This window comes from Rhinatrema bivittatum, chromosome 8 (assembly GCF_901001135.1).
Source record: "Rhinatrema bivittatum chromosome 8, aRhiBiv1.1, whole genome shotgun sequence".
NCBI classification, from domain to species: domain Eukaryota; kingdom Metazoa; phylum Chordata; class Amphibia; order Gymnophiona; family Rhinatrematidae; genus Rhinatrema; species Rhinatrema bivittatum.
In genome coordinates, this window is record NC_042622.1 from 78,066,368 (window position 1) to 78,082,077 (window position 15,710).

The 15,710-nt window shown below is 42.4% G+C and overlaps 1 protein-coding gene across 1 annotated transcript in view; it reads right to left on the reverse strand.

The window, feature by feature from the left end:
- Positions 1 to 234: 234 nt before the first annotated feature.
- Positions 235 to 15,710, reverse strand: part of DNM1 (dynamin 1) — a 111,432-nt gene continuing 95,956 nt past the window's right edge. Inside the window, 1 exon segment of the mRNA XM_029612867.1 lies at positions 235 to 713. Coding sequence (XP_029468727.1) covers positions 644 to 713 — 70 coding nt within the window. The 3' untranslated portion in view covers positions 235 to 643.

Here is a 15,710-nt window from a genome sequence, read left to right on the forward strand (position 1 = left end):
TTTATACCGTCAGCTCCAGACAGTGTCATGAGCCATCTTACCAGCAGAGGCCTCAGTGCAGCAGCCCATGGGTCCTGCAGGGCTCTGAGCAATTAGAATTTGCATATTCCTGATACTTTCCAAGTACACTTAAGATACATTTCTATTCCTACAGGAGCTTTTACAACCCTTGCGTATAAATTGCACAGTTCCCAAGAATATTTTGTAGCAACTTAAAATCCTAGCAAACATTTCATCTTTCTTTGTTAACATCTCATTTAGTAGATTTTTTTTTTTTTTTTTTGTGATTCTGCCTTGGTCAACCTACTACAGCAAAAAAAAAACCCCTTCTACTATTCACATAATACAGCTGAGATCTGCAAGCAGGTTTAAGTAAGCGCATGGAGAGCTGCCAGCGTGATGACTGTCCCTCCAAGCATGTTTCCTTAAAGATCACATTGTGGCCTAGTACTGCACAAACAAGACAAGTCACCACTACAGCTAGTGTCAACGACAGCAGAATGTGTGTGTTGGGGAGGGTGGGGGTGTGGGCTGGAGTGACAGGATGAATGTACACCATGAGCTACAGTAGTGGGTGGAGAGAGATGGTGCAGCCATGGACACTGGGCACAGCACTCGTCACCAGCTGGCTACAGGCCTCAGCTTATAAATCTAAGAGGGACGAATCAGCTGCTCGGATTATGGTGGGTCGAGTTGGTGAGGCAGGGGCCTTCCTGTTGTGGAAAAGCACAGAAACAAACAAAACACACACAGTCATTAGCATCTTTCAGAACACACAACTGCATGGGATGTATGCCATGAGCCCACCCTGAGACGCTCTGTCAGCAGGAGAATGTGTCTTAACCAAGGCCGAAATCATAATCCCAGCATAGTTACTGTTTCCAGAATCTACTCTTTATCATGGGAACAGATGTGAAATATTTCCTGGCTCCTGATTGGCTGGAGACAGGCATGTGACAAGTCAGTACATTTTTATTCAGCTTGTTGCAGGTGAACAGTAATAAAGTTCTGTTCTGTATTTAGTGAACAGGATTGCAAGCCATAAATTGTATTACTAAATAAACTTTTCCTGACTGGTTGCTTGGAAGCTAGTAATGTTCCTGAGCCCTCCCACCAATGAGGGGCTCAGCTGTGCCTTAAACAGATGTAAATTATACCCCACATGCAGCATATCTGGCTACCTCTGATAAGCAGTATATGGTAGAGTCTGAACATGGGCCCTGACAAAGGAACGCTGCTGTACTGCTTTAAAGGGGATTGTCAAATTCCTCCTAGTAAATGGATGTTGACAGTTGAGAGCTACTTGATCCATCCATGTGTCCATTTATGCCTACCCAGTGAGCTGCCATAGATTTTATAACCTGTGCTCTTCTCCTGCTTTTATCCTGGAGGAATTGTGTTGTGCTTGTACAGAATTCTCTCATGTAGAATTCTGCATTTGCCCACAGAATGTGGCATAGGAGCCAGGAAGCAAAAGCAGTGGAGGCCTGCAAAGGCCGAAAGACAGGAAGGAGTTGAATTGGCCTCAGCTGGAAGAGAGACAGGAACAGTGGTGGGCTAGCCTAGAAAAGAGTTGGGAGAGTCGGCGTTGGCCCACACAGCCCAGAAGAGATAAGTAGTATTGGTCTTGGCTTGCATGACCCAAAAAAGGTGCAGTGGGGGATCCAGTGGAGCCTGAACATGAGAGGGAGACAGTGAGCTTGGGGTAAGGTAAGAGTGAGATGGGGTTCTTGCTATAGAGAGTGCCAAAGTTAGAAGGGGTCTTGCTGGGATTGGGGGTGAGAGAACTAAGGAAGGGAGAACTTTCTCTCTGCTCCCCCAGGAGTCAAGCTGGGGGGGGGGAGGGAGAGACAGCTAGGGGGTCTTGCTGGGATGAAGGGAGAGAATGGAGTGGGGAAAACAGATTGCTGGGGAGGGATCAAGCATGAGGGAAGATAGGAGAGAAAGCTGGGGGATCTTGCTGGGAGGTGGGGAGAGAAAACTGAGGAAAAGAAGGTCTTGAACCTGTGGGGGTCAGCTTGGTGAGGCAGAGAGAAAGGATTGGAGAGAGGTCAACATGGTGGGGGAGCAGCAGGTAAAAAAAAAAGATCAAATGTGGGGAAAGGATTCTAGCCATAAGGAGAGAGCTGGAGAAGGTTGTTGAGCCTGGGGCAGCATGAGAACAATCTGGAGTGGCCAGGCCTTATGATGGGAAAATTCTACACAAAAAAAAATAAATTAAAATTTTGCCTCTGAATAATAACTTTTTTCTGTATTGCATTATAAATTAATTATTACTCAAATGAAGTGTTTGTTATTGTGTTATCTGAACAAATAGTCTGCAGAATTTTAATATATAGTGTACTTTTTTGGGAAGAATTCTCTTAGTACTCTTTGGCCTGCCACAAAGCTCCCTTTAGGTCTATCCCATGAATGCTTGAATTCTGCCCGTTTTGGTTCCTATAATCTCCCCTTCTCTTCCTTCCACTTTTCTGCCTCTTCCCTTCAGCAGTCCTTCCTCAGCCAATCTAAGTAGCAGGTTGCATCCCTCTGCTACTGATGGCCTACGTTCTGTACTGGCACCATGGGCATTCTCAAAATTTATAGTTTGGTATTTCCTGGCTGTGCTGGCTTCAGGTGCTGCCTGCCAGCACAGCATAGCATAGAGCGTTAGGCAGCAGTGGAAGGATGGGTTCCTGCCGGCCTGCAGGAAACATTAGGTGGGAGAGAGGGCCAGTCCCCCTTGCAGTTCTATTCCCCATAAAAACTTGCTAGCTGTTGGCAGGTGGGCTGGGCAGCAAGGTTTGCAGCATGCACCGCAGCTGAGGGAATGCTGTGTGGCTGCTCACATGCATCTTCCAGGGAACATTGGATTCCTGAGTTAATTTAATTTAAGTCTTATGTTCTTCTTTGTTTATTGTGCATTATGTATACTTAAATGTCTATATCATATTCCTTTTCTCTCCTATCTTAGGGTATTCATTTATTTTAAAAACTTTATACACTATCTTTCCTAAATAAGCTTCAATATCAATTAATAGGGCTTTTGGTGTAGACTCTGGACTATTTTGATAACCTTTTTCTGGATCACCTCTACTCTATCGGGCGGATTTTAAATGCCCTGCTCGCGTAAATCCGCCCGGATTTACGCGAGCAGGGCCCTCGCGCGCTTATTTTGCATAGGCTGCTGGCGCGCGCAGAGCCCCAGGACGCGCACAAGTCCCGGGGTTTTTTTTAAGGGGGTGTGTCGGGGCGGGGCCGAATGATGTGGCGTTTCTGGGGTGGGGTGTGGTGTTTTGGGGTGGGACCGGGGGCGTGGCGCCGGCCCGGGGGCGTGGTCGAGGCCTCCAGAACAACCCCTGGGTCAGATGACGGCGCGCGTAGATTTACGTCTGCTTCTAGCAGGCGTAAATCGAGGGACAAAGGTAAGGGGGGGGGGGTTTAGATAGGGCCGGGGGGGTGGGTTAGGTAGGGGAAGGGAGGGGAAGGTGAGGGGAGGGCGAAAGAAAGTTCCCTCCGAGGCCGCTCTGATTTCGGAGTGGCCTCGGCAGGAACGGAGGCAGGCTGCGCGGCTCGGCGCGCACAGGCTGCCCAAAATCAGCAGCCTTGCGCGCGCCGATCCAGGATTTTATAAGATACGTGCGAACAAAAGTACGCGATCGCGCTCTTTTTTAAAATCTACCCCTATATTTTTTGGGAGGTATGGCCTCCTGATGATGTCTTGTCAACTATCAGCACTTTTGTTCTATTGGTTATGCTTCATTAAGAGTCTGAATGGATTTAGGGTGCAGACCATGCACTATTTTATTTTAATTTTTGTATTTAATTTTTTATTTATATTCTGCTTTTCAGATTTTAGGGGCTTTCTTTTGAATTGTCTCTTCCATCTCAAATAGTTTTTTTTAATGTGGTCTCCAAAAGTAAACATAGTTACTTCCCTTGTTCTACTAGTGCTAACCTTTTCTATGTGCCCAAGTATATTGTTAGTGCAACAAAGCAGCCGGGAAAGCTGACAGGCTATTATGAGATCATCAGAAATGCTGACACCCATATCTCTGTCCTGTTTGGTGAGTGCTATTTCTTCTTCTCCAAAATAGTATTTGGTGCTTGAATTTCTACTTTCTAAATGCATGATTTTTAATATTTCTAAATTAAAGGACAGTTGCCAAACCATTCTTCCCACTTTTTGAAAATCATCTTATCCATTCTCCCTGGAATGTCTATTCTTGCATATATTCATTTCTTCTGTAAACATACACAGTTTCCCTTCTAACCCTTTGCCATAGAAAATCCCTGACCAGGACTAAAATTAACACTGTTAGTTGTGCCATGGCACTCTGCTGCTCACTTTCCCTTCATCAGAGTGGACCATTCTGATTGCCACTTTTATTTATTTATTTATGCATTTCTATCCCGTCTCCCTACTCCAACTAGTTTCTCAGTCAGTTTATAGTTTTTCTTCTGACTCCTAGATTGGCGAGCTTGCTCCCCAGGAAAAGTGTCAAAAGCTTTACTGAATTCCAGATCAGCCACATTTATTGTAGCCCTGATAATCTACTCTAGTTTTGTCTCATCAGAGAATACAATAAAGTTTGCAAGTCAGCATCTTCCCTTTATGAGACATAAAGGTCAATAAATATACAAAAATGACATAAGGCGATTCCTTTTTTATTGGACTAACTTAATACATTTCTTGACGAGGATCCTGTAATCCACTGGTTTTAAGGCATTAAAGATCCTTCGGTAATATTTCTATTACTTTCCCCAACCCTGATGCTGTACTTCCTCTGTGTTCTACATCTGCTCTTCTCTTGGAACTGCTCCTTTCTCAAGTGTTAAGCTAAACAGCTGTAAAGTCAATACTGGCTTTAGATCCTCCAGTATTCTGGGATATATCTCAGCAGGTCCCAGAGTGGCGTTGATTTTCAGTTGGGCCTGTATCTTTAATACTATCTTCTTAGTAGAGATGCTGCCATTTGAAACAAAATAGGAAATGTCAATGACACTTTTTGTTTTCTTTTCAAAATGAAAGAAAAACAAATGAAATGTCATTGTGTGTTTTGTTTCATGCTGCTACCATTTAATAAAAAACTGGCTGCTATTGTTAATAAGGTACCCCCTTGCAAACTCCCCCTTAGCATACATGAAACTGGATAACACAACCCCCTGATTCCCAGTCACTCCTGCTCCACTGGTGCCATTTCTCACAATGGCGCCAACCTTTAGAAATTTTGCATCCAAGAATATGGCACTGGATTGCTCCTGTCCCCAAGGTTCTTTTTTTTTTTTTTTAAATCTGTTTTCAGGTATTTGGGGAGGGATGTGTTACCTGGTTTCAAGTATATTGAGGGGGAATTCAGGGGGTCCACAGCATATGGGAAAGAATCTGGTTGGCCTGTGGGTGGTGGGAGAAATAAATAGGCAGGGGGCCTATTTATTAGGGGTCATCATTGTTTTATTCCAAGTTTAGTCCTTACTAGAACTGTTAAGCTGCTAATAGTCTTGGATTGGATGCTGCCATTTCAATATATTGTACCTGTTTTGGTGAATTGCTTGTTCAAAACAAAAGGTAATAAACCAAATACGTTTAAAAAATGACAGCTGGGGTTCGGTTTAGATCCACACTATAATAGCAAATACTAAAATCAAACAAAATGAAATGGAAAAAGAATGAAACAACCCCCACAAACGAAATGAAAAATATATTCCTGCACATCCCTACTTCTTAGTAACTGATAATGCAGCTCCCCACAGTCCTTGTCTTTTACCTCCCATCTATCACCTGCTCTGCATATTTTCTTTCTTCCAATCTTCCCCTCTAAACATGTTCTCCCCTTTAATTCTTACTATTCCCTTTTAATTTTTCCTCTCTTTCCTTGGCTATCTCAAGAAAGTGTAATCCCCCAGTATACTCCTCTATTTAAACCTTTGCTTATCTTCCCTTCCTATCTCTTTGTTCCTGCTGGCAATTTTGATGTCCTTTTACTCCTGTCGTTTTTTTTCTGAATGCTAGATTTTTGCCTTATTTCTTCTCCTACTTCTTTGTTGCCCCATTTTCTTCTCCCTGCTAACATGCAAAACACAATGATTTGTTGCCATTTTACAACTTCTTTATTGCTGTATCTCTTCAATTTCCTTGCGCCTGTTACTGTGCCATCAGTATTTATGTTCTTGTTTGCCTGTCTCTCTGAAGTCTACATCCCTTCTTCTGGTCCAGTTTTTGCATTGATCCATATGGTACAGTCATCATTGGATCGTAGGCGGACTCTTACTCATAACTTTTATGATACTTTCTCCTTTTGCCATGTGTGAGCTTCTCACCCGAGAGACTTCTTGTTTTCTAGTATTCTGTTTCTAATTGATCCAGTAATTGGCAAACTCCAATCTATATCTGGTAGCTTACTAGTTCCCTAGTAACAACACCTCTTCTCTGCATGCTATCCTTTGGATGGCTACAATCATGTCCCTATCTACCTCTTCTCAAGGACCTAACCAGGACCATAGGAAGGTGCATGAACACTGGTTAGCTAGATGTAAACACCAATAAAATAGTTGGAGAGAATCTGAGGCGAAACTTGACATGGGGATAAAAACTGGAACATATTTCAAGTGCATTTAAAAATGGGAAACCTGCAAAAGAATCAGTTTGGCCATTAGATGAGCAGGGGTAAGGGGGGTGATGCCAGAAGAGCCAGCCATAGCAGATCTCATCTCAATTAATTTTTTGGTTTGGTCTTTATTGTGGAGGATGTTGGGGGACAAACCCACCCCAGAGCCATTTTTTTGTAGGTGGTGATTTGGAGGCCCTGAAACAAATCAATGAAAATCTTGATGAGGTGTCAGAGCAAATTGAAAAACTAAATTGTAGCAAATCACTGCTCGTATTCACCCCAGGATTCCAAAGAAACTCAAATACAAAACTGCAGACCTGTTACTGGTAATCTGTAATTTATCATTCCCATCTGCCGCTGTGCATTGAAAAAAAAAAAGGCTCCAGAGATGAGCCTGACATCTATTTCATGGAAAATGGTAGAAGCTATTGCTAAGAACAAAATTGCTAAACAGATGAATGCATTAGCAATGGCAGGTCATGAATTTTCTTGTGGAGAATAGGTGAGCCAGTCAATACAGTATATTTGGATTTTTCAGAAGGCATTTGATAAAGTCCCTCTTAAGAATGGAAACCAAACAGTCATGGAATAGGAGACAAGATGTTACTGTGGATATGTAACTGTTTAAAAGATAGGAAACAGAATAGGACTAAAATGGTCAGTTTTTCCAATAGAAAGAGATGAATAATGGAGTGCTTCAGGAATCTGTTCTGAGACTAATGTTTAACTGTTTCAATAATGATTTGGAAAAGAGAGCAATAAGTGAGGTGATCAAGTTTGCAGATGCACAAAAATATTCAAAATAGTTAAAGCATAAGCAGACTAAAGGAACTTTAGAAGGAGCTTGCAAGCCTTGAGAACTGGGCATCTAAATGGCAGATGAAATCTAATGTGTCCACATTATGCATCTAGGAAAAAATAATCCAAGCTATAGGTCCACAATGCTGGGTTCTGAATTAGAAATTACCATGCAGGAACAGGACAATACAGTGAAATCCTCAGCAAACAGAATGTTAGGAATTGCATTCAGTTCTGGTCACCCCAGCTCAAAAAAAGATGTAGCGGAGCTAGAATACATAGAGAGAAGGACAACAAAAATGATAAAGGTAATGGAATGGCTCCCTTCTGAAGAAAGGCTGATCAGGATAGGGCTCTTCAATGTGCAGAAGAGAAATTGAGAGGGAATACATCAGATGTTTATAAAAACATGAGTGGGGTGGGACAGATAAATAGGAGACAGTCTTTCATAGAGTACAAGCACTAGGGCCCACTCCATGAAACTAATGGGTAGCAGATATAAAACAAGCGAGAGAGAGAGTATTTTTTCACTCAACACACAATTAAGCTATGGCATTTGTTGCCAGAGGATGTGGTCAAGGCATCTAATATAACTACATTTTAAAAGGTTTGGACAAGTTCTTAGAAGAAAATTCCATACATAAATATTAGCCAGGTGGCCACTGCCTACCTCTGTGAATGGGCAACATAAAATACAACTATTCTTTGGGATCCACTGCTGAACTGGCCACGGGCGGCGGCAGGATGCTAGGCTCGATAGACCCTTGATCTAACCCAGCCTAGCTGTTCTTATGCGATGGTGGCTAATATATTACACCTTAGGTTTCTTCAAGACAATGCATAGTAACTGAGGTGAGCCTGCCTTACTTGAGATCATAATGATTTTTTCTTTTTGTCTGTGAGATATAAAGCTGCTACTTCTTTTCTTCTAAAAATGATATATCCTAACATGGTAATGGCCCTGCCCTGATTACTACTGAGCCACAAGTCTGTAACTGCAGCCACCTCAATAACCTTTTCTATATTGGTGGCTTCTAGCTAAACGATTTTTGTTTTGACTACAAACATTTGCACATAAGCTTCCAAGTTGTTTTTCTTCCTCCCACCTTATCCTCTCCCTTCGGTTTCCTTCCTTTTCACTCTGTGAACGGACTCACCATCACATTAGTATGCAGGTGACCTTAGGCTCATCCTATAGTTCTGTAAAGGTATTTAGGAGGCTGAGTGTCATGGGCTATAAGCCACCTTCTATTTGAAACCTCTTCTCTGTGAGGGCTGCAGTTTCTAGAAAAAGGCGGTCAAATTATCCATGTTGTTGTGAAATGTAATACCTGTGGGCAGCTCTTAGCAAAAAAGATTTTGTATGTTTCATCTCTCAAGAATACCAGTCACAAGCTGGACGATTGTAAGTAGGAGTCTTGAATTGTGATGGTGGCCGTGGTTGTTCCTGCCTCCACTCGTGCCTTCCAACTGATTGTGCACAAGCAGAGATGTGCAGGGCACTGCAGTCCAGACTAGAACTGGCAGAGGGACTATGACCCGATACATCACAGTCCCCTTGATGGCCCTCTGTGTATGTTTTAATTGGTCAGGAAGCGTTACCATGAGCACATTCTTGGTTTTCCAAAAGACCACACATGCTAGGCCAGCAAGAGTGGTGGCAGTACTGAACATATGAGTTTTACTTTATTCTTTATCAAAGAAAGATTAAAGCTGTCATTTTCTGAGCTGGACAAGGGGACAGTCATACAGAATCATGTTAGAGGTCTATTGTGTTCAGCTTCTTTCTGGCTGCCTAACAGCCCTCTAAATGAAAATCCAGAGGAATGTGAAAACACCCTGTGTGATTCTGCAGCAGAAAAATAAATTCATGCCTGACCCGAAATATGATAATCAGCTTCTGGCTCAATAATTTGTTATACTCAATTATATATTTTTCTTCTAAAAATTTGTCCAATTGATTTAAAGCATTGCAGCCACAACTATGTCTCCCGGCAAAATGTTTCCTAATATCCTCACCATTTAGTTCTGAGCGATCACAGCCAATCAGTGCCCATATCCCTCGGAAAGTTTAGATATGCACTTAGCAGTAGCTGTTGACAGCTGCATTTTGAAAACTGAATGTATGGCTCTTTGTGACAGAGTGTCGCAGGGCAGGAGCAGTGAACAGTCAGACCTCCTCAGGGATATCTGCTTTGGAAAATACATTTTTCAGTTGTGCTACATCTGCTTCTATAGTGCAGATCACATGTAGAATTAAAGTCCTCAAATATAATTAAATCTTTCATAATCAGTGTTTTCCTACCATGGATGACCAACTTCATTCATTGTAGATATTGAGGAATATCGTGGGCTTTATTCATTTGAAGCTCGGATGCATCCTATCAGCAGGAACCCAGCTACTTAGCAGTTGCTGAGTCAGATACATAGAATGTGGATCATTACAGTTGTAGGGAAGCAGGAAGTGCCTTTACATTAGTAAATATGCCATCTAACCAGAATTCTGCAAGGACAGTTTAAGCTTTTTTCAAGAGCTGATGAATTTCAGCGCTACCCAGGCTCTATAGAGATGGGCAGCTCCCTCTCAAGGCCACCTGAAGCTAGTTTCTAGTATACTCACTGCAACATCAGTTTCCACTCCGGTTATGAACATTAATAATTTCCCCTCCTATGCAAGTTCCCTGAAGAAAGACTCCTAGACACGATAGAACAGCCATAAGGCCAACAGGGACACAATGCTGGCTATCAGTGGTAAGTACTGAGTAATTGACTGCAACAGGTCAAAATGCTGCAGTTGCAACAAACACAGTGCAAATATTATAGACCAGGAAGCGGCAAGCTCAGCTCGTTCCATGTTCCTTGACTACACTATTGTCAGATAAGAAAAATGAGAGAATGAAGCTTAAGCTGAAGAGGTGGAAGTTAGGATGCCAAATGAGCCAGGTCAACATAATCAGGTTCATCCGGTTCTAGTTTTGCCTCATTGCATCTATGACCTTACAGTTCCAATTTTTCTTAGGAAGATGTAGAAATAGGAGTCAACAAACAAATTGTGGGTAAGACCTTTTTATTAGACTAACTTAATACATCTGTGACTGGCTTTCAAGAGTTAAGCTCCCTCCATCAGGTCAGTCAGAGACAGGCAAGTGCCATAGATATGATGCAATGCAAAAGTGCTACATTTCCAACTGTGGGTGGTTTCACGAGTTCTATGTTGTGTATGGTCTGTAATGTATTTGTGTTAAACAGTAGCTAGAATGTATAGTTTGTGTTATATTGTTTGACAAAGATTTCACATATGAATAGATTTTATTGCTTTAACTTGGCTATAAGCTCTTGCTTGGTAAGGAATGAATGGACATAGGTGCATTTGGTAAAAATCAGAACTAAATTAGGCTGGTTGACCTGGGTCAGAGGCAGCAACACAGAGGATTTTTATACCATCACAAAATTCTCTAGGATATGTGAAAGCAAGAGAAAAGGTGAGAGCAAGGTATAAAAATAAAAATCTGAATAAAAAAGATGCAGAAAAGTTACCAAACATTAGGACCTGGTTACCGGCTTGGTCATTAACTTTTCAGAAGGTGCAAAAGTGTTTCTCCCTGAGTGGAACTTTAATCCTGAGAAAAATGTTCAGGCTCTGGCTGCTTCAATGTTTAATGGACTATGCTGTCTGTCTTTATGTGTTTGCTAGAACAGATAGCTCGGTCATGTTCTGTGGTGTGCCAGCTTTTTGTTCAAACCTTTTCCTGCCAATGATTTGAGGCAAATGAGTGACTGGACACAGTGATTGTTGTACAGTCACCTCTGCCTGAAGAGGTGTGGCATACACTGATAATGCATGAGGTGATTGGGATGAAAGTGCAGAACATACCGTGGGTGTCAGTCCTCAGGGGTCACTGATAGTAATTCTGAAAGATAACATGAAATCCAAATGGCAGTTGAGACTGTTGAAGGCAGCACAGACTCAAGCATGATGACATACATACGTTTCTCACATACATTCAACAGTGGCTCAGGACACACGCTTAGTTTTTTTTAACATTTATCATATAATGGGTGAATTCTTGAGAAAACCTACTGCTTTCTTTTGAAATTACATGACTGCACATACACCCTATTCCTCCCTAGGACCTTGGGTTAGCCAACAATGTAAAAAGCTAGAATAAGAGCAAAGGCTATTAGTCTCCTGTACAAGCTGCTAAATGAATAAGAGGTGGAAGCCCTGTGGAAGTCTATTGCACATGGACAGTTCTGGCTGCCTTTGATAGGAACACTAAACCAGTACCATAATAAATGACAGCAGATTAAGACCAACTGGCCCAGCCAGTCTGCCCAGTTAGTCCTGTTCACACTTCTAGAGCTATATATCAGTTGACAGCTGTAAAAGCTTGACCACTTGTACAAGTCTGTTTTTGTTTTACTCATTGCTTCTCTGCCATCTTGGGTAGCTCATGCAATCAAATTTCCATACTTAATCCAGCACTCCGCCTCTCTACCCCCATGTTTAAAGTGTGGAGTCCATACACAGTTCATACTGCAGCAATGGGGGTGGAAGTGTCTGTCTCACAGAAACAGAGAATCAGATGGCAGATAATGACTATAAGGCCCAGCTCTTCTACCCAACTTACTGGCGCAATGCTGTAGACCTCACTTTCTTTGTAGTTTTACTTTCACTTCATCACAACTAAGGATCCTCTGTATATAGCCAAGGCTTTTGTTAAAGGTTTTGTTTTTCTTTTTTGCCTCCACCTTCTTCCAGGGAGCTTGTACCATTATCCGTCATCCCCGCTCTAAAGGAAAGCAATTAATGTTACCCCACACTCCACCCATTCAGAGTCTCATATCTTGCTCTAGAATATAATTTCCACTGTTCTTAGCATTATTATATCTCTAAGGTATTTCAATGTATCTATCACATCTCCCATCCCTTCTTTCTTCAACAATATACATACATACAGCCCTGGCATTTATGTAATTATGCTCCTAAGCTGCTCCAGGAAAGATGGTACATAACTAAAGCGTGTGTTGATTTGATCAATCACAGCATGCATAATCATGCTAATTTTCATAACTGTCCACGGGAGGCAGGGTCTCTGTATCCTGCAATCTGAGCTCTTCTATTTTTCTTTGATTCACAAGCACCAGCATGCAGGTAATGTTCAGCAGAGTGTGCTGCTCGTAGACACTGGAGGAGGGAAAGCGCAGTAGTGGAGCCAGGTGTGAGCCCCACCCTCTGCCAACATCCATCTTTTCCTGCTTTTGCTGGTGAATAGGTAGTGGTGTTGCCTGGCCGCCGGCCAGAAAGCAGTATTGTCTTGAGGTCAGGAGGAGGCCAAGGACTGATGTGGTCCTATGTGGGAGGAGCTTGATGGTCTGGGACTGTGGTGAAGGGGAAGAATGGTGGGATTATGCTGAGTGGGAGGGGGGGAACCTTGCAAGTAGGGCTTCTGATACTGTTTATAAAATACATTAATTTGAAATAACCAAAAAAAGCAACTCAATCAAAGTGATGGCAATGTAAATATACACATAAAGCAAAGTTACTTATTAGTAACAGGTGTTCTCCGAGGACAGCAGGAAGACACATGTGAGGACTTAACATCCTGTTTCTCCTTAGAGAAATATTGATTTTAACACACTAGCTGAAAAATAAATCCTGACATTTACATTTTAGAAAACACCTACTAGAGTATATCTAATGAGTGGCCCCAGGAGAGAGGGTGGCAGGCAAAGCTCCCTTGGGGAATATGCAGCCTGCTCTAGCCCCACAGGGCTCTAGGAAGACAAGAAGGTAGGACACAGATGCAGGCAGCAGCCTGTTACACAATCTGGATGCATAGGAGGTTGCTCTAGGCCTGGTAGTGGGAGCTTTGGAACAGTGGGAGTACCTGCCAGGCACCTGTCTCATGCATCCAATACTCTGCTCTTACTCCTCGGCCTATCTTGAGCTACACCCCAGGGAATTATGCACACAAATGAGCCCAGCTTGCTTAATGTTAATTTTTTTCCTGAATTCCCCAGGAATGTACAGACGTAAGTGCTGCAGTTTCATGTCATAGTGTTTATGGTGCAGATGCTGCACTATTTTGGTAGCTTTTCTGCAGACCAGCTCTATGCTCTTGTTTGAGAGGTGTACAGTGGTATGATCACCTCTTTGTTTTCTAGCAGTTCTCATTCTCTGTCTGCACCCCGGTATTCCTCTCTCACTACTGCTTTGTCATACTGTTTTGCAATTCTGAGATTCTATTCTGTTTGGGAAGAGGTGCAACGAGTGATAGTCACCAATCATGTAGTATTCCCTGGATTTCTGGACCCTTAGGGAGCAATTTTCAAATAGCTGTAAAGTATGTAGACACTTTTAGCATTCATACTTTGGTTTTTCTTTGAAAATTCATGTAAAGCACATCCAGCTTGTAGTTTGCACTTCCTTTCTTGTGCAGGTAGCTGAAAGTAAAATAATGCATGTACAGGTGAAAATGTCATAGAGTTCCTCCTTTCTCCTTTTTCTTCCAGCTCAGTCAGAACCAATGCTAAGTTTATAGCTTTATGAGCCTTTACTCCCAACTACTTGGGGGTTCAATACAGGTAAGGTCGTATGAAGTGGATGCATCTCTCAAAGTGAACTCTGTCCTCGAAGGCTCAAGCCTCAATAGTCTGTAAGGTCTGCTGGCTTCTTGTCATTTTAACCACTTGGGGATGTTTCCCTTATTTTAATACTCTCCCTTTCACGGTTCCTAGTCGTGACATTGTAGTAATAATGGGCTCCAAATCTGACCAGCAGGGGTAACTCTTAATAATGAGCATGAATCCCTCCCCCACCCAGAGGCTGTGAATGCTGCCTCCGCAGCATCCCCATTCCCAGCTGACCCAGGGCATGGAAAGCCCACGCCACATATTGAATCAGGGACCCTCCACATGGCAGTGCACAGTACTGTCACAGAACAGGTATTTTATTTTCTCCCCCAACCTAAACATATTGTCATTTGGTTAAAAGTACATGTGATATGGAAGCCTTTGCGTACTTTTAAGCGAGCCATTTTACCCTCTAAATAACTCTGAAAACTGTCCTCCTAATGCAGAGCTTAATGCAAAAAAGTGAAATCTCAATTTTGAACACTTGACCTCTCCTTATTTTGTTTTACTCCATCTGGAACATCCACCCTACTGCAGCTCTTCTTATTATCTACAAAACAAAATAAAAGAAAAAAAATTCCTTCTAATCCTTCCACAACTTGTGAAAATATTGACCAGAATCTGCCCTGAGGCAGATCCCTTCTTTCCTTGGAGTGAGGAGGATTCTGACATTGATGCTATAATCCCTTCGGCGACCAATGAGCTGGCTCGAAATTGAGTCTGTATTAAAGGAGCAACTGAATCTAAGGGAGAGCTTAGGTACCTGGGAAAGAGCACAGCATATTCAGAGGTTTTACCTGTTCATGGGAAGGGAAAGGAAAGGCTATGTTGTATCGCTGAATTCAATACATGGTTCAAAAGCTGTTGCAAAGAAAGTGTTAGATAAACTGGGATGGTCTACATCTCTCTGTGGAAGAGAAAAGGATCCATGTGTAGAGGCTAAAACAGCAACAGACTTCAAAACGGTACGAGATAAGCTCAGAGGATCCTTAGTTGCAAAGTGAAGAGACAGCAGAAGCAAGACCTGGTGACATCGCAAGCCACAGGGGTAACCAGATCAGTACAGCAGGTTACTACCCAGAGTGCAACAGGTTAGTTGTAGTAGGGGTCCTGCCTGAGAGCAGTTGGCAGCTCACAGAATGTTTGTTTGGATCTGTAGCAACTCATGTGTTTTGGGCCAAATAGTGAACTGAAGAGAGTAGATGATGAGAGCATTTAGGCTTAGCATCAAAAGGGGAATGTGTACATTGGATGGGAAGATGCAACATGAGATGGAATCAATTGATAGCAACTTTTATGTACAGGGGAGAATGAAACCCCTTCTGCATGTCATTCTGATTCTCTTAGGAGGCCTGCAAGGGAATCAAACTCATGGTAAGAATTAGGAAAGACTTGTATAATAGCTTTATTCTCCTGAGCTAAGATTGTTTGCTTAGATATCCTATGGAGAATAAGAAAAAACTAAATGGACAAGAAAGGCATATAATCAAGAAGAAAGTTGTAAACTGGAAGATATCTACACTTGTTTAGGGAGACAAGCTTGGGTCGTGGATATAAACTGGGATTATATATTCTAATTAGCAGCTGGGTCTGTCTGGCAAGCTGCAAGTTCAGTAACAATTCACTCATGTAACCAGATCTGACTATGCAGGAGACTTACGGTAGGAGGCTAGATTGTCAGGCGGT